Source organism: Abramis brama (assembly GCF_963993115.1).
Source record: "Abramis brama genome assembly, chromosome: 25".
Classification (NCBI taxonomy): Eukaryota; Metazoa; Chordata; class Actinopteri; order Cypriniformes; family Leuciscidae; genus Abramis; species Abramis brama.
In genome coordinates this window covers 28,605,904-28,628,208 of record NC_139987.1, presented here as the reverse complement: position 1 = coordinate 28,628,208, position 22,305 = coordinate 28,605,904, and the positions used below count along the sequence as shown (strand labels likewise).

The following is a 22,305-nucleotide window of genomic DNA, read 5'->3' as shown; positions in this document are numbered from 1 at the left end:
ACAATGCACATCCGCTTATCTAATATTATTAATAACATCTGGTCTGATTTTCCTGTGGCGTCTGTCATTGCTAAGCAACCGTACAGCACTCTCTCCACAGCAACAAGGAAGATGTTGTCCATCTGGAACACTGAGGAAGAAATACATTTTTTTGCCATTCAACATTTAAAGCCACGACTCCATAAACCATGACTCCTCACAGTAAGATCATGTCCATTGAACAATATTAACACATACAAAATTTGATTTTAGAAATGTATTAGTAAATGTTTAAAATAACACTAACCCCTGGTTTCACAGACAGGGCTTAAGACTAGTCCTAGACTAAAATGTAAGTCTGAGCTGTTTCCACTGAAATAAACTTGCACTGACTGATCTTAAAAATATATCAGTGCCTTTTTAGTTTTAAGATGCACATCGGTAATGTTTTTTTCTAAGCATGTTTATAAAAATTACTTAAATGTCCTAATTGATCTATGGTCTAATCCTGGCTTAGTCTAAGCCCTGTCTGTGAAACCGGGCCTAAGACTAATAAATGCTTTAAAATTGTTGACAAATGTAGACTATAATGTTAACAAAAGGAGCCATTTCGTTATAGTTTTTATTAATATTTTGAATGTTACATTTTCATTCATTTTAATTACTTTTATTAATTTTCATAAAGTGGCCTTGAGGTCAGAAAGGTGCTATATAAATAAATAAATAAATAAATATTTTTTGGGTGTTTATTTGTATTTTTTATAGATTTTTATTAATTTTAAAAAAATTTGTAAAGCAACCCTGAGGTCTTGAGAGGCACTTTATAAATCTTTTTAAATGTTTTTAAGTGTTTATTTGTATTTAAAAAATTTTTTATTTCAGTTATTATTTTAGTATAAAACATCTTTTTAAGCGACCTTGAGGTCTTGATAGGCGCTTTATAAATAAACAAAATATGATTTATTTATTTATTTTTTCATTCCTATTTTAGTTTGAGTTATTTTAGCAAGGCAAGGCAAGTTTATTTATTTATATTATTTACATTTCATACACAATGGCAATTCAAAGTGCTTTACATAGAAGAAATTAAAATAATAAAAAGAAATAAGAATAATTAAAACAGTATAAAAGTTATTATTTAGTATAAGAAGTTAAATGAAGATGAGCAGTTTAAGTTGTATTTGACATGTACAGTATAACCCCGAGCTGATGCACAGTTGGACTGACGGATAACTGATAGAAAGCTTTTGAAGAGTCTGAAGAAAAGCACACCTGTCCGCACTAAAGCCTTTCAAGCTCTTCCACCGGCAGGTTAACAGAGAGTCAACAGTAAAGAAGCACATTTGAATCGCCTTTGTCCCAGTTTGGGTGACATAAACCCGACAGACAATCAAGTGGAACGTGAAATAAAAGCATGATTTTCCTAGTGCGCGGCTCCTGTTAGAGCGCCGAGCCCTTCAGCCGCGGCTGCATTTGCATGGCAGGTCCAGTTAAATGAGGAGACCAGATTCTCTCTACCTGGCATGCAAACCAGCGGAGCAGCAGTTAAAGCAGCGCGCGCACGCACAGGTGTGTCCTCTCTCCAGAGATATGGAAATCCTCCGCGCTGAGATTCACTCTCCAGACACCGTACAGTGGACTTCATCAGAGGAGCTCCAGGATGCCACGCTCGTTCCTGGTGAAGAGGAAGCAGGCGATGTGTGGAGGATGGCAGTGGAAGGAGCCGGACCTCAGCCTCGGGCCCACCGCAGGTACGTGAACACATGAACACATGAACATATGAACACCTGAACACTTGAACACATGAACACATGAACACATGAACACATGAACACCTGAACACTTGAACACCTGAACACCTGAACACTTGAACACATGAACACTTGAACACATGAACACCTGAACACATGAACACTTGAACACATGAACACCTGAACACCTGAACACCTGAACACATGAACACCTGAACACATGAACACTTGAACACTTGAACACTTGAACACATGAACACTTGAACACATGAACACCTGAACACATGAACACTTGAACACTTGAACACTTGAACACATGAACACTTGAACACCTGAACACATGAACACTTGAACACTTGAACACTTGAACACATGAACACTTGAACACTTGAACACATGAACACATGAACACTTGAACACATGAACACATGAACACATGAACACTTGAACACATGAACACATGAACACTTGAACACATGAACACTTGAACACTTGAACACATGAACACATGAACACATGAACACTTGAACACATGAACACATGAACACATGAACACTTGAACACCTGAACACCTGCGCATCAGTTACTCAGAGTTATGAACAAACGCTCCTGCAGTAACATTCGTTCAAAGTTATCTGGTGTTTAATAATCTTCTCAAAACGTTAGCATAAAACATTATTTAAATAGCGTTCATGGAATGTTTTCAGTTGGATGTTCATCTGGCGTTTTTTCAATGTAACAAATTGTTTTGGAATGTTCAGAGAACATTCAAATGTAACATTTCATAATGTTTGATGAATGATACAATGTAACGTTCCCATAATATTTGAAGAATGATACAGTGTAACGTTTGATGAATGATACAGTGTAACGTTCCCATAATATTTGAAGAATGATACAGTGTAACATTTCATAATGTTTGATGAATGATACAGTGTAATGTTTGAAGAATGATACAGTGTAACATTCCCATAATGTTTGATGAATGATACAGTGTAACATTCCCATAATGTTTGATGAATGATACAGTGTAACGTTCCACAATGTTTGAAGAATGATACAATGGAATGTTTCCATTAATGATACACCGCTCTACAGTAATTTGAAAGTGATTGCAGTACCAGTTTTAGCCACAATCTTACATACGGTTCCTTTAAAACATGTACTTTTAGAGAACATTCAGAAATAACTTGAACATTAGTGAAACGTTCTGAATTTGTCTCAAATTTGATGAAGTTTGCATAATTGATTCTGTTATTTTCCTGTTTGTACTGTGAAGATGATTTAAAACAATATGTCCTGTATAAAGCGTTGTAGAAATAAAGCTAACTTGACTGAGGTAGTAAAATATGTTTATATATATATATATATATATATATATATATATATGTGTGCTGAAAATCAAACAAAAACCTGAGAACATTTTTATTTTATTATATTTTAATTATGTATTTGTGCTGAAAACCAAATAAAAAAAAACTGAGAAAAAATATTTTATTACTTTTAAAACAATTTTGCTGAAAACCAAACAAAATACCTTAGAAAAAATATTTTATTTTATTATATTGAAATTTTTTTGTGCTGAAAATCAAACAAAAAGCCTGAGAAAAATATTTTATTTTATTACATTTAATATATTTGTGTGCTGAAAACCAAACAAAAAACCTGAGAAAATTCAATACAAATATTAATGAAAAAAGAAGGAAGAAAAAAGAGAAGTTTTGTTTTATTTCATCATATTTTACTATTTTTTTTGTGTTGAAAACTAAACAAAAAACCTGTGTGTGTGTCTGTGTCTCTCTCTCTCTCTCTCTGTGTGTGTGTGTGTTTCAGTAGCTGTACAGACACACAGTGCTGGTCTGCAATCAGTGTCGGAGCGCGTCCATAAACACACACCTGCTTCTGAAGCTCTGGAGCGTCGCAGAGAGGATTATGGGATGGAGAGAGTTCAGGCGTCTCAGAGTTCACTTCCTCTTCCTCTTCCTCTTCCTCCCGCTGCATTAACATCAGCACCGCTGAACAAGGTGACGACAAACATGAACTACACATCTCACATCCTCACATGGATACGAACAAACGTTCATCCAGTAGCATTACGTTCGTTCAGAGTTATCTGGGGCCTTGTTAACTGTGTGTAGGATCCTCATTATAAGTGTACGTGCGCTGAAACCCTAAACTGTCGTACGCCAGCAATATTCAGAGTTATAAAAGCGAGCGTACGCCAGAACGCCAGATTCCCTTTATAAACCCAGTCAGAGGAAGATTGTGAACACGCGTCTCTTCCCGAAATAACCATATATGAGCTTACAACGCCTCATTTTACTGTGCATAACCTCATCTGCATATCATTTGCATATGCATATTCATCCACGTGATCCCATGTTTAACAGTACAAGACATTAGGAAAATATGAGATACGGAGCATTTAGTAGCCGATCCTTGCCTTGTTTTTCAATAAATAAATCAAATATTCTAATATAAAATACATTTCAGAGAAAGTTTTTCTCAATCTTTTCCTCTGGCCAAACAGCATTTTTAATTGCTTTATATTATTAATGGAAACAGAAAGGCCTTATTGAGAGTTATTGATCATTATTTGTGTGTAAATATTTCCTCAGATCACGAGTTCTGCTGTTATCATGCGCTGAGCGAACATTAACACACATCACGCCTCAGGAGAAGTGTTCGACAGCAGCGCATACACTACTAATATTACTATTTATTAGAATATACTTTTTTTTTAACTTCTCTGCAACGATTTGATGTAATTTAAGTGTTTAACTCCATTAATGAGAATGGCATATTTAATCTAAAACTGTCTATCAGATGTAAAACATATTTTAAATCATTCTTTTATTGATGTAAACTGTTATTGTGAACATCACTGTATTTATGTGGTTAAAGTGGTTTTCCTTCATCAGTTCCTCAGATCTCCATCGGTGTCGTTAAACTGCTCGTCTCTAATGATCGTACGCAGGATCAGAGTCACTGACAGATGCACACACACATTCTCCCGGCGAGTGTGTGTTTATAATTCACGACTCGTGTGTGTGAAGTGGCGTTCGGCTCTTATAAATGAGGCTCCTCTCTGTAATAAGCGTTGCGAATGCATTGCTCATGGAGCGTTTCAGCTGGATGTTGGTCTAATGTTTTATAAATGCAGCTCGTTTCAGAGAACATTGAGTGTTTAATCCTGCACATGTGTTCCTCTGATACAGGCGCGTGAATCCAGCGGCTCCTCTGAGTTTCTGTGTTCGGTGTGTCATAAAGCGTTCCCGCTCCAGCGCATGCTAACGCGACACCTGAAGTGTCACAGTCTGATCAAGAGACACCCGTGCAGATACTGTGGGAAAGGCTTCAACGACACCTTCGACCTCAAGAGACACATGCGCACACACACCGGTGAGAAAACCAGACTACATTAAAGGGGTGGTATAATGCTGTTTTCACAAGATGTAGAATAAGTCTCTGATGTCCCCAGAGTGTGTGTGTGACGTTTTAGCTCAAAATACCCCACAGATATTTTTATATAGCATGTTAAAATTGTCACTTTTTGAGGGTGAGCAAAAACGCAGTTTTGTGTCTGTCCCTTTAAATGCAAATGAGCTGCTGCTCCCGGCACAGGGGGCGGAGCTTCAAGAGCTTGTTATGTTCAAAGAGTCAGACAATGATGGAGAGACTCAAGAAGAAGTGACAACATGTAGACAACATTTCTGAATGGTTAGTTGATGAGTTTATGAAGCTGATGTGTAAGTTATCTTCTAGTCATTGATTAGCATATTCTGTCTTGATAATCTATAAATCGTGTTCAGGGGGCGGGGTTTATGTAAATTGTAGGGTTGGTGATGTCACTAACCCGAGAGGAATGTTGTGTAGTCTCTACCAGCCGTTTGTTGTAGTCCTTAAAAAGCCATTTCTGTTAGAGCAAATATCTTCCTTTGCTTTGAACTTTGAGCGTCGTAACTTTGCAGATGTTGTTTATGATCAAACAGCAACATTACACACTAACTAAAGTTAGACAAGTGAAATCATAAATCAACCACCCCTTTAGCATGACCGGAAGAATAAAAGGCTAACAAGAACGATGACCATATCAGCGTCACACCAGAGCATGATATCGGTTTATTATAAGCGCTGCAGTTTTGTTGTCTGTCGCTTTAAATGCTCCAACTCTTTAAAGCACGATGGTTCATGAAAGTATCGTTTCTCAGTGTCGTTATCGTTATAGTTGTGATGTGACTCTGTTGTTCTTTTATACATAGAACAATATATTTATCATTATAGTTATCATCCTTGATTTGAACATTGGCACAAACATATATTTGTACAAAACTGGATGTATCGCCATAGACTGCTTGCTTTGGGTCAGTGAGATTTCTTAACGTTTTTTCTGCTCACCAACGCTGCATTTATTTGATAATACAGTAAAAATAGTGAAATATTATTCCAGTGTAAATCAGCTGTTTTCTATGTGAATATACAGTAAAGTGTAATTTATTCCTGTGATCAAAGCTGAATTTTCAGCATCATTACTCCAGTCTTCAGTGTCACATGATCCTTCAGAAATCACTCTAATATGATGAATCGATGATCAAGAAACATTTATGATTATTATTAGTGTTCAAATAATTTGATATCATATTCATATTTTGGTGAAAACTGTGATGCATTTTATTTTTCATGATTATTTGTTGAATAGAAAATAAAAAAACAGCATTTATGTGAAATAGAATCTTTTGTAACATTATAAATGTCTTTACTGTCACTTTTGATCAATTTAATGATTCTTTGAGCATAGAATCTTCATGAATGATCAATTTAATGCATCCTTGCTGATTATACAGGCTTAATCTAGCGACCGCAGTGTCGTATCGGAGACGGTGTGTGTTCTGAGTTCTGATTGTGTGTGTGTGTGTGCGCAGGTATCCGCCCGTACAGGTGTGATCTGTGTGAGAAGGCCTTCACTCAGCGCTGCTCTCTGGAGTCTCACCTGAGGAAGATCCACGGCGTGCGGCAACAGTACGCGTACCGGCAGCGGCGCTCCAAGATCTTCGTGTGCGAGGACTGCGGCTTCACCTCGAGCCGGCCGGACGAGTACTTCCTCCACGTGAGACAGCAGCACCCGAGCAGCCCGGCCCTGCGCCGCTACTACCGCAAACACCTGCTGGAGAACCCGTCCGGCCACGGCATCGGGCCCTTCGTGCTGTATCCCTCCGCCGGCCTCTACATGTGAACCAGCATCAAACACTCAGGGACCAACAAACCTTCTGACAGTGACGTCAGTAGATGTAGTGCGTTCAGCGTTATCTGCTCTTTAATAACGTTCTCACACAAAACATCGTTCAAGGAGCGGTTTTACCTGAAACGTTCAGTTGGATGTTTTGACATTTTTTAAATGTTAGCCTACTACTTGTTTCAGAAGAACATTCCCATAATGTTTGAACATTTAGAAATAACATTTTCATAACTTAGGCCTAATGGGTTCATAGAACATATTTTTGTATTTATTTTAGTAGGGATGGACTGTTATGTAAATTTTGGCCGAGACTGATAACCGATAATTCTTTATATTTGAAAGCCGATAAACGATATATATTGGCCGATAAATCTAAATCTTTATATCATTTCTGAAAGCCTGATTACAAAAACAAAACTCTCATCATTAAAAGCCAAAGCTCTCAAAGTATGAACAAACGTTCTTCCAGTAACGTCAATAGAACGTTCGTTCAACGTTATCTGCTCTTTAATAATGTTCTCACACAAAACAGGAGTGTTTTTTCCTGAAACTGTCAGTTTTTTACATTTTTTAAATGTAACTACTTGTTTCAGAAGAACATCCAAAAGTAACATTCCCATGATGTTTGAACATTTAGAAATAACATTTTCATAACTTAATGGGTTCATAGAACATATTTTTGTGAGCTGGGTATGACACTCAATATTATCTTATTTATTTTAGTAGGGATGCACCAATATGAACATTGTGGCTGATTACAAATAATTATTTGTATTTGAAAGCCGATTACCGATATATTGGCCAATAAATCTAAATCCAAATTTTGCTATAATTTTTGAGAGCCTGATTACAAAAACAAAAGTCTCATCATTAAAAGCCACGTCCCAAACACACAATTATGACGTTCTCATTGTAATTTTCTGTAGCCGATGACAGACTCGCGCTGCACACACACATATATCAGCCGACACGGATATGGGGGCCAATATATCGTGCATCCCTATTTTAGCACTCGAGGAATTAAACATGCAGCATAGATGACAGCGATGTAACATACCTATGTTTGTGTTGCACAATGCGTACTCTTTCACATGCTGTTTAATCCTGGCTTCTGAACACAACACGAGCTGTGAGATCTGCTGCATGTCGCCTCTCTGTCCTCAATAAACTTGATTCTTTTACACCCTTTCAGAGGAGAGGAACGTCCTGTTCATGCTGCTGCTAACAGCGTCACACACACACACACACACACACACACACACACACACACACACACACACACACACTTCACAGCTGTGCTGCCAAAATACACTTTACACACAACAAGAGTAACTAACGCTCAGATATAGTCTCTCTCTCTCCTCTGTCTGTCTGAGAGCTTATTTTATCACGGAGGATCCACAATGACACACTGTAAAAAAAACAACATTCATAATCAGTATGTCTTGAATTTCAGTAAAAAATCAAATGATCTTTTAAACAAAATAAATTACTTGAATTTTGTTGTGCCAGTTTTTACATTATGTGAAACATCTCTTAAGTAAAGGAGTTTTGCAGGTAAACTAGAACACTAACAGTTCATGAGGGAATCAGGTTTGGCATTATTTCTGAAAACTGTATTTGAGTTCAGTGTGTTGAGGATCCGCAAACCAGCCTGAGATGATGTGTCGTCTGTCTCCCTCTAGTGGTGTGTTACACAACCACACACACACCTTCAGTCACACACACACACACACACACACACACACACACCTTCAGTCACACACACACACACACACACACACACACACACAGGGCCGTGCACAGACATTTTGAGGGGCAGTGGCTTAAACCAAAAAAGGGGGCACTATAAGGAGTTAGACTCTGAGGCAGTATCATCTTAATATAGAGAATTAATAACAACTATTTTATAATCATGGGCAGTTAGATTACAATTAGGATTTAGTGCTAAATCAATTTATGCTGTTATAATTACACTTCCAATTAAATAATTAAATGTCTGTCTTTCTTATCACACTCTAGCATATTTATTTACTGTCAGCCAGTTTAACTGTCTGATTTGGCTGATGCTCAGTGGGCTCTCCCGCACTCTCTGAGCTGCCTCATCTTAAATGGAAATATTAGACATTTAATTTAAAGGACAAGTTCGGTATTTTACACTTAAAGCCCTGTTTATAGATCGTTTCTGATGAAATAGAACGGTTAAGATAAAAATTTGGACACATGCTGCTGTCCCGAGAATTTTCGGTTTCTGTGGTGTGCACTGGAACAATCCTTCCTAAAACGCATTAAACTTTCGTTTACAAAGACGTGAAACTCAGCGAGTGGTCAGGGGTGTTCACTGATATGCTCACACAAAAATCGCTGCAAAAGATGCTTTCCAACAGGTTTTATCGTAGTTTTTGTCCAACTCCATTGACTTGTATTGGATGTGCTGTGAGGTGCGGTATCACTCCGCCGCCAACTGGGCTGGAGTGTCTATTATTCAGCGAAAGAAACCGAAAATTCTCGGGACAGCAGCATGTGTACAAATTTTAATCTTAACCGTTCTATTTCATCAGAAACGATCTGTGAACAGGGCTTTAAGTGTAAAATACCGAACTTGTCCTTTAATATTATACAGTTACAGTATAAATTGAAATGATAGTAGGTTACAACAATTATAAAGTCACACCGGGGTAAAATGCACATTTTACTTAATTCTCTTTTAGACCACTAGATGCCACAAATTCAGCTCAGCACTTCTTTTCATAAACGCTTTTTGATGATGGACTTGGAAATTTGGCTGATCCTTGACTTGATCGCGGCAAAGTTGATTCTGTACTAATTTGATCTAATAGTTTTTTTTAAAATGTTTTAGACTTATGTAGCAATTTAAATACAAAGATCTCAAGAATCTTTTAGTTTTTAAAATAATTTTGTTTCTGTATATTTTTAAATACATTTTGATGACAGTATATTTATTGAACAAACATTAATTATTTAACTTATCAAAATAACCCAAAAAATTGTATAAACTTTGCTAAAGTGATTGTTTTGAACAAGTATCAACTTATGCTTTATTAAAAGCATTTTAATTTAGCTAAAGTATTTGTATCAATACTGTGCGTCTTTTGTACCGTGTGTACCTCCTTACCACCTCATACATTAATAAGATTTTTAAAATAACAAACCACCTATATAATTTATTTTCACACAAAATCTGTTGCTCATCAATTTTCAAACATATACTTTTCTGCAATCATACACTATGGGAGTAGTGAAAAGCAAATGTTTCTTAGGGTGTGCCTTTAGCCACCTTATAACCTACTATACTAAGGTACTATTCATTTAGATTAGAACTCATTTAGATAATTTATAGTATATTACCTTTTTATTATGTATAATGTTAATATGGTCTTATTAAAATATTAGAAATATGATGTATGTTATACATAGATATCAACTAATTGATTATAATGGGAAATATATTTACAGGAGTTAAAGTGTGAAAAACTGTCTGCTAAATATTCTATATATAATAATTTATCCGCTGGCTTTCTAGAACTTTGAATCAATGTTTGCAATGTTGAGGCTTTAATCTGTCTTTGCTCTTTCTCACTCTGTCTTCTTCTAATTTTGTGAAGGCATGTTTTTTGTCTACAAAATCTGCCGACAACAGAATATGTTATTTATTTACAACGTATTAGTGTTTTATGCATTTATTTATTAGTGTTATTTATATTAGATTAGATCAGGTAAAATAATTTGATTGAACAAGAATTCTAATTTTCTTCCAAGAACATGGATATTTTGCACAAGTTGTTACTATTTGAAGACCAGGAGCAAAACATTACAGACAGAAATACAAAAACAAATTACCAAAATACTAATTTCGTGGATCAACCACTGTCTGTAATGTGGATTGTAATTTGTAATCGACCTGTCAATGGGACGACATTCTATTCTGAAACTGTCGTCGGAGAGCGGCACATGCTAGTCTGCGAGTGACGCTGCGGAGCGAGCAGGAAAACACGGAGCGGATGAGCGGAATCAGTGGATTAGCGGAGCGATAATAGAACGTTTTTATGGGAATCCTCTGGAGCAGTGGTTCCCAAACCTGTCCTGAAGGACCCCCAACACTGCACGTTTTCTTTGTCTCCCTAATCAAACACACCTGATTCAACTCATCAGCTCATTAACCCATGTGATAATGAGCTGATGAGTTGAATCAGGTGTGTTTGATTAGGGAGACAAAGAAAACGTGCAGTGTTGGGGGTCCTTCAGGACAGGTTTGGGAACCACTGCTCTGGAGGGTTAAAGAGGGGGCGAGAGGGGCACCTCAGATGATGAGGGCAGAAGGGCAGTGGCTCTAGCCACCGGGCCACCCCCCTGCACACACACACACACACACACGCACACACAACCAGCAGCATGTGACGTGGATGGAGAGGAGGCTAAACTTTTATATACATAATAAAAATAGATGAGAAGTCCAAAGGAAACACCGCCATAACAGTGGAGGGATAATGCTGGAGTGACTGATATAAAGATGCAGTAAAGAGAGAGTAAAGAGAGAGTAAAGAGAGAGAGAGAGAGAGAGAGAGAGAGAGAGTAAAGAGAGAGTAAAGAGAGAAGGAGACGCGCAGATGTAAACAGCCGAAGCTTCATAACTCGCGATCACTGTCTGTGTCATCGACATTAATCATAACAACTGCACTCATTATGTCATCATCACTGGCTCAAGATTTCATCAGTGCATTCCACTGCATTCATTATCATTACATCAGCGACAGCTCCTGCATGTGTGTGTGTGTTCAGCGTGTCGAGCCCTGTGCGGGAAGTGTGTGTGACATGAACCTTTAATCTCCAGAGCCGCTAATCCTGCGCTCGACCTGCTAATGCTCATCAGAGGGACAGAACACACACACACACACGCACACACACGCTCTCTCTCTCTCTATCACACACACACACACACACACACACACACACACACACACACACACACACACACACACACACACACACACACACACACACTCTCTCTCTCTCTCTTTCTCACACACACACACACACACACACACACACACACACACACACACACACACACACACACACACACACACACACACACACACATACACACACACACACACACACACTCTCTCTCTCTCTATCACACACACACACACACACACACACACACACACTCTCTCTCTCTCTCTCACACACATACACACACACACACACACACACACACACTCACTCTATCTCACACACTTTCTGTCCTGCTGTGTCATTCAGTGACGCATGGAAACCTGTTCCCTCATTAGGATCTTTCAGGGATTATTAAAGCTTTTCCTAGCGGATTCAACACTGACACTGCAAACACACACACACACACACACACAGCGTTCCTGTGAAGCGTGAAGGTGAAGGCTCTTATAGACCATTTGTGCAGGTTTTTGTATTTGTGTTTGGATGAGTAGTAACTGTAAGAGTCTCTCTCTCTCTCTCTGTGTGTGTGTGTGTGTGTGTAGTGTGATGTCCACAGGTCCACAGGACTCCAGCATGGAGCAGCTTCGTCTGCAGAGGAGAGGAGAACACACGTCACATCAGGTACTCACACACATCTCACACACATCTCATATTAGACCAATCATTTGTCTCAGTTTGTGTTTCTCTGTGTGGTTCATGTTTGTTGGAGGTTTTTGTTAAACTACTGCTTGAAATGCTAAGCATCAAAAAAAAAAAAAAAAAAAAAAAGGAAAAGGAAAAGGGAAAAAAGGAAAGAAATTGTATAACACTAATTTCCCTGGAATAGCAACAATACATTTTGGTAACACTTTATTTTACAGTGTCCTTGTTACAAATGTGACATGTACTTACCATAGTAATAACAGTAAATTATGCATAATTACATGCAACTAACCCTCAACCAAACTAACCCTATAGTAAGTACATGTAGTTAATATTACTCAGTACTAAAATATATAATTACACTGTAACAATGACACCTTAAAATAAAGTGTAACAACATTTTTATGTCATGTAGATCTTATCTGCATGTCTGCTCTATCTCACCATCATATTTATAAGCAAATATTCAAACTCTTGGAGCTTCTACACTTCTATGAGTTGAAACATAAAGGACTTATTAATCATGTATTTGGGCCAGATTGCTGTAATTTTGTGGAAAAAGATCAATAATCTGTCTGGTTAAAATCATTTTATAACAATAATAGCCAGTAGATGCTATCATCTCTGCAAGTATTATTATGCTTAAGAAATATATATTTTAGATATTCCAGTTCTTTGTTTGTTTGTTCAGATTGCATATCTAGGCCTACAAAAAGAGTGATCCTCTCAGAGAAGCTTATAAAGCATTTTAAAGTGCCTCTGTTCTGCTGTTTTAAAGGCTCCTGATGTTATTTCAGAGTCTCCTACAACAGGTTCTCACGCATCCGAGCTCATAATCACTGTAATGTCCTCATGATCTGCACATCAGCTCTTCTCTCTCAGTGTCTGAAACGCCTCTACTCCGCTTTCCCGTCAGCTTTCCCCGGAGCCGTCGGAGCAGACGAAGAGCCCCGCGGCGCGACTGAAGGAGCGTCTGCCGTCGATCGTGGTGGAGCCGTCGGAGGAGAGCGGAGAACACTCCGTCCGTGAGGAGGACGACGCTTTCCATGACCCCGGTGACCCCGCTGGCAGCGCTCAGGCTCATGTGGACGGGTCGGTACCGGCGTCACACCGGATTCTGTTACCTGTCGTTAAACACTCGATCACTGTCCCGGTCTTCAGCGGCTGCGTTTACATGCCAACAAATAATCCGTTAGTAATGCGATCGACGGCTCACTCGCACTGAAACGCCTTCATGTAAACACATTAAAGGGTTAGTTCACCCGAAGATGAAAGTTCTGTCAGTAATTACTCTTCCTCATGTTGATCCAACCCCGTCAGACTCTCGCTCACCTTCAGATATTCTGAGATCTGAGAGCTGACTCACTCCTCCATAGGCTTCTCTGTTACTGAAACTTGCCGGCCCAGAAAGTTAGTAAAGACAATGTTTAAAATAGTCTGAGTGACTACAGTGGCTCAACCTTCAGTTTATCAAGCGACAAGAATACTTTTTGTGCGCAAAAAAACACAAAAATAACGACTTTATTCATAGTTCTGGCACGTGCATCTCGTGAACTCACTCAGAGAAACACAGAAGAACATGAAGAGTTGAATAAAGTCGTTATTATTGTATTTTTTGCACACAAAAAGTATTCTCGTCGCTTGATAAACTTAAGGCTGAGCCACTGTAGTCACTTGGACTATTTTAACGATGTCTTTACTTTCAGTTTCAGTGACAGAGAAGCCTATGGAGGAGTGATCCAGCTCTCAGATTTAATCAGAAATATCTTAATTTGTGTTCTGAAGATGAACGAAGGTCTTACGGGGTTGAACAACATGAGGGAGAGTAATTACTGACAGAGCTTTCATTTTTGGGTGAACTAACGCTTTACTCGATCAGATTGAGCTCGATCCAAATGAGATTTCGATCGGATTGTAAGGGGGGGTTTATTCCTTTTCTAATCCGATGGAGAGAACATGTAAACAGAAGTAAACCGAAACTGAAAGGACTGTGCATGTGCAATGACTCAGAAATAGCGTAATGACATGTGACGCGCTGAACAAGCAGATACAACCAAAGCCCGTCTACGGAGAGCCTGGCCACTCCCTATTAAAGCTCCAATATGTAACAATTTTGTAATAAAATTTCCGAAAATAACTTGCACGGTGTGATATATTTCCTCCAGTTGTGTACTTACAATATCTCAAAAGTCTCCAAAGATTTTTTATTTCAGAGAAATTCCGATTTTAAATAACTGTCCGTCCTGGGAAAGAAATGTCGCCTCTCAGTGACGCAATGTCCGCACTATCCTTTTTTTCCGGTGTGGACCATGTGATATTCCACCACACCGGAATATCACATGGTCAAATGCGGAAGTGGTGGTTATAGCGTTATAGCCATAGACTGTATGGTTATAGCTGTTATGGATCACGATTACTCTTTGGCGAGTATTGAAGTGCCAACAAAACGAAAGCGTCCATATTCGGAAACACGCAGACTGTGTGACAAACGGAGGAATAAAACCCGGATAAATATCGGCCAGGCGTTTTCGAGATGGAGAGAGCTGCGCGACAATCTTGGACTTGACAGAGACTCTGCTCTCGCGAGTGTATTGATAGGCAGGTAAGCAAATCAAAAAAAAAATTATTGTACAAGTAACGTAATAGTTACAGTAAAGATGATTTTAATAGATATGAATTACACCACATGCCTGTAATAATATAGCATAACATTTCACGTTCCTTGCAGTTCATTAATTATGATGACATAAAATAATACGATCAGACATACAGGTAATACAAAAACGAATAAATTACCTCATCCGTCATCATGATTCATTAATTCCATTTAGATACATCGCTAGATGGTGAAAACGCATTAAAAAACGACATCTCCCATCGTCACCTCCTTCATAGCGTCATCAAGCTTCGCCTTTGTTATTGTTGGAAACTGCGCCCTCTTGTGGTGAAAAAATATTACATATTGGAGCTTTAAGTCCTATTGTACCGAATGTTGTTTGTAGTTCCACCAGAGTTCCACTGGGGGCGATCGCCCATGAGTGCAAAATATATGGGAGTCTATGGAGCTAGACGGCTAAATGTGTCTCTTTCACCCGATCGCCGTTGAGAAATCTCAGATTTGATTGTAGGTTTTGCAAGTTCAACATGGGTTATAGGTCGAAAGCTGAATGAACGAGTACTTATGTCCTTTCGATTTCTTACAGGTTGAGTTGTTGTTGCCCATAACACACTAGCATTCTGCTAATGAACGCTGATTGGTCAGTGAAGGACTGATTACGACCAGAGATACCGCTTGATGGCATCGTGGCATCCGAAGCGGGACCAGAAACAACAAAACAGAAACTCTTCTAGCACGTGTGTTTACCTGTGTCAGCTGTGTTGTGTGTTTGCCTGTGTCGGCTGTGTTGTGTGTTGCGTGTTTGCCTGTGTCGGCTGTGTTGCGTGTTTGCCTGTGTCGGCTGTGTTGCGTGTTTGCCTGTGTCGGCTGTGTTGCGTGTTTGCCTGTGTCGGCTGTGTTGCGTGTTTGCCTGTGTCGGCTGTGTTGCGTGTTTGCCTGTGTCAGCTGTGTTGTGTGTTTTTGCCGTAAAGCAGTATCTCTGGTCGTACGATGTGTATGACATCATTGACATTTTAAAAGACTTTTTAAAGCAAATAAGTTACTCTAAAAAATCTAACACCGAGCACTGTGTAATTTCTTTGCATATCCTTTCGAATACAACATTCAAATTACTAGACAAAAAATTATATCCTTATTATAGAAAAGTGGATTTTGAGGGGTATAGCTCCATAGACCTCCATTCATTCTGCACTCGTCCTGTGAGCGCCCTCATGTGGAGCCAGAGTGGAACTGCACTCGTCCTGTGAGCGCCCTCATGTGGAGCCAGAGTGGAACTGCAACCAGTTCAGAAGCCGGAAGTTTACTGAGAGTGGAAGTTCTCCCCTTATTAGACATTCCCTGATACAACGGTTCATACGCTCACTGTCTCCAAATCATGACCAGAAACGGATAAATATTAAGTCTGCTGTTTAAAACAAATAAAGAACCAGTGTATGAGAATGATTATTATGCGCAAACAGCACGAAACTCTGTATATTCGTGTGTGCATGTCAAAAAATATATTCCGATTTGAAGCTTGTGACATAAACACACACATCAACCCGATCACATGTTTAGTGTTCATGTAAACACTACGTTCAGATTCATCAATCGGAATGTATTCAGTCCGACTGAAACAAAAGCTGTGTATGTAAACGCAGCCAGTGAAGCTTTACTAGCACGTGAATAAATTAATCCACCTTCTTCTTTGTCTGTTCCAGAGTTCCTGGCTTTAAACGCTCATCCATACCCAGCATTCAGATCGACTACAGCAGACTGACCCCGCCCCCTTCGCCTACATCATCACGCGTAGCCCCGCCCTGTTTCCCCGGCTGAGAGACGAACAGCAGAGAAACATCAGCACAGATCACGATATTTACATTCAGTCACAACTGAAAAATATGAAAAATGAAAAGTTTTAGTATTTTTAAAAATATAAAACAAACAGATTGTGCTTGATTTCTATGTGACTAATTTTTAAGTGTCGTTGATCATGTGACTCTTTGTACGGACAGCCAGACTGAAGCTCTAGATGTTCTTTGGATGAATGTGTTAGTTCAATATTTCACTGCAATTGTAAGACTGATATAAAATAAGAAAAATGCAAAATAAAAGCATTTTCTTCAATGCAGCAACGCCAAGGTCATGGGTTTGATTCCCAGGGAAATGTACAGTATTCTTTCAATGCAATGTAAAAGCATCTGCTAAATGCATGAATGTAAATATATATTTCTCTGGTGGTCTCAGACTTGTGCACACATCTATCGACTGAAAACACTTCCGCACGATGCACATTCTGATAACCGGGAAATCAAAGTATTCGATCAATACGATATCAAAGTGTTTAGACTACAAAAATAATTTATTTTTCTTGTCTTGTTTTCCATCACAAATATCTAAAGATTCTTAAATCAAGATACATTTACTGAAGAAGCAAAATTACTTCAGATATTAAGTCTTGTCTATGAAAAATGCATCAAAATGAAGTGAGTTTGTGCTTAAAACAAAAATTTAAAAACAAATATCTGCCAGTATAGGGTCAGAAAAATAAACTTGTTTTCTCTTTAAATTAAGTATATATTTCTGACTTCATTGGAAATATAATATAATATCTTCAGTCATGTTTTAAGCACAAACTCACTTTATTTTGCATTTTCATTAAAAAAAAAAAAAAACAATAAAAAAACCAGACTGAACTCTGTAATGTTTGACCGAAAATTGTAACATTTAGCTTTTTTAGATTTGTACTTCTCTGGAATGGTCCGAGACTTGGTAAAGGTTCTGGCACTTGCTGTGTGATCACAACACAATCATAGACATGATTCGAACAGGTTTAATGGTCCTGAAAAACAGCCACACTTGTTCTGTTCGCGGTCAGAAATGACGAGTTTCCTCTAGTGGAAGCGTTTGGAACTGCAGCCGAACAACATCTCACCGAAAGCTCAGTTACTCAGATCTCAACATCAAATCTGGAGCACAACTCGTTTAGATTTAAGGCTTTGATTTTCTCACAGTTTCAGAGTAAAACATGTTTTGGAAAATATGTATTTCATATAAAAATTTAAAATAGTATTTTTATGCTTTTTTATAATAATACACTTAAACTTAAAAGAAAAAATAAATTTTACTTTTTAAACTTTTTTCACTTCAGCAATAATCTGCCAAGTGTCGTCTTTAAAAAGAGACCAAACTTCAGTCTGTTGCTCTAAAGCATTCGAGATTTACCACAGTTTAAGATGGAAACTTCATTTTCACCTCTATAAGTGAATAAATAGATTATAACTACTGCATAAGTATAATGTAGTTCCATAAAATCCCCTAAAAATTCAAAATATTACAATTATAAAACTCATTTACTTGAATGTTTAGATATTAGTAGCCTACTGGAAAACAAGACAGAAATACTGAGGAAGAACATGTTTTGCAGTGTTTGTGTTAGATTGAATAAAGTTTATTATAAGTGCAGAAGATGAGTGTTAGAATCGCTTCTGTCTTGATATTTAAGCCACAGGTTTGAGTTCCAGAGTTTGTGTTTCTCATTGTTCACAGACTGTCTTCCCTCACGACTGTGCTCAATGAAGCCGGCTTTACTGTCCGACACTGGATCTGTGCGACTGTTTCTGGCCATAATAAACGATAAAACATGAGCTTGTACTGGACTGTGTGTGTGTGTGTTCCTCACATGAGCTTGTACTGGATTGTGTGTGTGTGTGTGTGTGTGTTCCTCACATGAGTTTGTACTGGATTGTGTGTGTGTGTGTGTGTGTGTTCCTCACATGAGCTTGTACTGGATTGTGTGTGTGTGTGTGTGTGTGTGTGTTCCTCACATGAGCACAAGGAGGCAGTGCAACACAAGCACAGCGAGAGTCTTCCTCATCTACATGTTCAACAAGAGCCTGATCTGAGGTTCAGATGTAGATTGTGTTTACTGTCAGAAGCCAAGCATGCACAGTAACTAAACCGTTACGAAATGAGTCTGATAAGTAAACAGTGTGTGTGCGGGACGGAGAGATCAGCCGACTCGACGCTGTAGACTAAACATCTCCTGACTCCAGGCCTGTGTTTCCACGGCTCACATTCCTGCCGGATCCAGAGAGCCTCCAGACTTTAACCATTCGCATCCAAACCACCCATAATCCCATCTGTTATGTTTCTTATATTCATATTATAATTTATGACTACATAAATTCAACATGGCTGATGAAAGTCGAGAAATCTCTGCATGGGAACAATGATCTTGTTTAGAAACATAAAACAATCCCCCTGTAGTCAATTTTATCCCTTAAAACTCATCTTTGATTGCAAAATTACATATTTAAGTGTTTTTTCCTTAATATCTTGAATGTAACTCGACACCCTTGCCTCATTTAGTATACGTGGCGTGACGATCACACGTTGATCTGATTGGTTACAAGGTAGTTTGTGACGTCAGAAACACCAGCGATTTCAAAGCTGTTTTTGAGACTGTCTTTGGTTCACTGCAGTTTTAAGGAGGAAATACTCAGCAATGGAGTCGACTTATGAATTTACACATGCTTTGTCTTAAAGCATATTAAAAACACCACATAGACACATAAACAACATTAAAAGCTGGATTTTTATATATTTAAGTGATCTAATTATTCAGCAGAGAGGAATAATTCTGTAAGCTCAGTTTGCTTGTGGGAGAAAATTAGTTGTGATACTGGCAGAGTCAAGTCAAACTGTCAATCATCAACAGGCCCCTCCCCTTTCCACAGTGAGGGCGGGGCTAAAGAGAGAGTGACTGTCTCCAATTATTAGAGCGATTTCTACCTGATTTTTTTGGTTTAACGGATTTAGGTAAATTCAGCGATATTAAATAACATTTTGGACTTAAATGAAACTATTTAATTTAGAATGTAATGTTCCCTTAGATTTCACATAAACAAGAACATTTTCTTTGTTTAAACTGGACATTTTGAACGTTTGGAGAAATAATGTTTTCATAACTGAATGGGAATGCTAGCAAAACATTCATAAATCATGTTTCTGTTACTGTGAACACATGTAGAGTTCAGCACACAGGAACAGAGTCTGAGCATGTGATTCTGCCTCTCCTTCTCTGGCCAAGATCCCAGATTGTGGTATGTGCCTGTCTAACTCGACCAAGAGCACAGTGTGTGTGTGTGTGTGTGTTTAAGAGCACAGTGTGTGTGTGTGTGTGTACCCTATCAGACGGAGGCTGTTCTTCTGGAGGTCTGGAGAATCTCATCAGCGCCGTGAGCAGAAATAACTCGGAGCTGCAGATCTGTGTGTGTGTGTGTATGTGTGTCCAGGCGCAGGTCCTTCATCAGATCTGGAGTGTGTGTGTGCGTTCATCTGTGAGATCACGTCTCCTGTAATGGAGTCCAGATGTGGTTAATATACTCTTTCTCCTTTAATTCCCTCGTCTTCCTCTCGCTCTCACCGGAAATACTCCAGGTTCTTGGCCCTGAAGGAACGTGCCTCTGTAACCACCTCCAGATGGACACACACACACACACACACACACACACACACACACACACACACAGAGTTGAGTCCAAACTCGCTGCTCTCCGCTCCTCTTCGTCTCTCTCTCCACCGACATGATCCTGCACAAACTCACAGTACTGGTTCTGACTGGTTTATGCTGGTTAAAAATAAAGAAATCATGCTCTTCCTCAGTGTTTCTGTCTCGTTTTCCAGCACAAATATCTAAAGATTCTTAAATCAAGATATATTTACTGGAGAAGAAGCAAAATGACTGAAGATATTAAGTGTTGGTTTCTGAAAAATGCATGAAAATGAAGTGAGTTTGTGCATTAAAACAAGAACTAAAGTCTGCCAGCGTCTGAAGAATCATCTCGTTTCCCTGTGAATGAAGTTCATGTTTCTGACTCCAGTGGCAGATATTAGTGTTCAGCATAAACACACTTAAAGACTCGATGTCTTCAGGCATGTTGTTTCTCCAGTAAATGTAAAAACAAAACAAAAAACGAACAAAAATTACCTAACAAAAACACAAAACTACGAAAACTTGAACACAAATGAAAATGAAAACAGAACAAAATAAATATTTATATAAAATCTATTAAGAAAAACTAATCCCAACTAAAAAACTCGTTAAGTTATGAAAACAATATTTCTGACTGCTTTAAAAACGTTTTTTCTTGGTTATGTGAACGTTAAGGAAACATTCCATTCCTCAAACATTATGGGATGTTACTTCTGAATGTTCTCTGAACGAAACAAGTAACATTTAAAAACACAGTAACACTTTACAATAAGGTTCGTTAGTTAACATGAACTAATAATGAACTGCACTTATACAGCATTTATTAACCTTTGTTAATTTCAACATTTACTAATACTTTATTATAATCTTGTTAGCATTAGTTAAAGCACTGTGAACTAACATGAACAAACGATGATCAGCTGTATTATTATTAACTAACATTAACAAAGATTAATAAATACTGTAAAAAATGTATTGCTCATGGTTAGTTCATGCTAGTTAATACACTAATTAATGTTAACTAATGAACCTTATTGTAAAGTGTGACCAGAAACACTAATCCCAAATAATAAAAAAAGTCTGACGTTCCCATTAAGTTATGAAAACATTATTTCGGAATGATTTAAATTAGTTTTTTCATATGAATATTAAAGGGAACATTCCATTGTATAATTCCTCAAACATTATGGGAATGTTACTTTTGAATGTTCTCTGAACGTTCGGAAACAAGTAACATTTAATAAAACATTAGATGATCATTCAACTAAAGTGATCCATGAACAATTTGAGAACATTAATAAAGACTAGATGATTTTCTATAAGCGTTACTGGAGGAAGGTTTGATCATAACTCTGAGGCGTTCCCTGTTCTCTGAGACAGTATCAGTGAGAGAGAACAGTCATGTGACTCAAGCTATGCACACTCCCAGAATCCTCCAGTCAATGGGCCTGTGTTTCTGCTCCAGCTGGAGCTCGTTATCCAGCGTCTCCGAGAGATGGAGAAGTGTTCACGTCGACGCAACACACACTCTCTACAAATAAACACACACAAGAGCAGAGATATCCCATCATGCATCAGCAGAACTCGGGAATCATGGAAGACGTTACTTTTGGATACTTTGATT

General features: G+C 38.3%; 2 protein-coding genes across 2 annotated transcripts; both read left to right on the top strand.

Annotated features, from left to right (window-relative positions):
• The first annotated feature begins 1,196 nt into the window (after positions 1 to 1,196).
• Positions 1,197 to 8,142, top strand: LOC311076577 (putative transcription factor Ovo-like 1). The gene is made up of 4 exons (XM_084104917.1): positions 1,197 to 1,730; positions 3,564 to 3,754; positions 4,949 to 5,132; positions 6,653 to 8,142. The coding sequence occupies exons 1-4, from the start codon at positions 1,640 to 1,642 to the stop codon at positions 6,961 to 6,963; spliced, it is 777 nt and encodes a 258-aa protein (XP_083961043.1). The 5' UTR covers positions 1,197 to 1,639; the 3' UTR covers positions 6,964 to 8,142.
• A 3,713-nt stretch (positions 8,143 to 11,855) lies between these two features.
• Positions 11,856 to 18,838, top strand: LOC311076764 (uncharacterized protein). The gene is made up of 4 exons (XM_084105188.1): positions 11,856 to 12,380; positions 12,489 to 12,567; positions 13,505 to 13,680; positions 16,906 to 18,838. Exons 2-4 carry the CDS (start codon positions 12,493 to 12,495, stop codon positions 17,018 to 17,020), a joined length of 366 nt encoding a protein of 121 aa, XP_083961314.1. The 5' UTR covers positions 11,856 to 12,380; positions 12,489 to 12,492; the 3' UTR covers positions 17,021 to 18,838.
• The last annotated feature ends 3,467 nt before the right edge of the window (positions 18,839 to 22,305 follow it).

What these genes read in the sequence shown, in the direction of transcription:
- LOC311076577 (XM_084104917.1), top strand. Translation starts at nt 1,640, where the DNA reads ATGCCACGCTCGTTCCTGGTGAAGAGGAAGCAGGCGATGTGTGGAGGA. An exon ending in CATCAGCACCGCTGAACAAG is followed by an intron (nt 3,755 to 4,948) that starts GTGACGACAAAC and finishes CCTCTGATACAG; the next exon opens with GCGCGTGAATCCAGCGGCTC. An exon ending in ACACATGCGCACACACACCG is followed by an intron (nt 5,133 to 6,652) that starts GTGAGAAAACCA and finishes GTGTGTGCGCAG; the next exon opens with GTATCCGCCCGTACAGGTGT.
- LOC311076764 (XM_084105188.1), top strand. Translation starts at nt 12,493, where the DNA reads ATGTCCACAGGTCCACAGGACTCCAGCATGGAGCAGCTTCGTCTGCAG. An exon ending in GAGAACACACGTCACATCAG is followed by an intron (nt 12,568 to 13,504) that starts GTACTCACACAC and finishes CTTTCCCGTCAG; the next exon opens with CTTTCCCCGGAGCCGTCGGA. An exon ending in GCTCAGGCTCATGTGGACGG is followed by an intron (nt 13,681 to 16,905) that starts GTCGGTACCGGC and finishes TGTCTGTTCCAG; the next exon opens with AGTTCCTGGCTTTAAACGCT.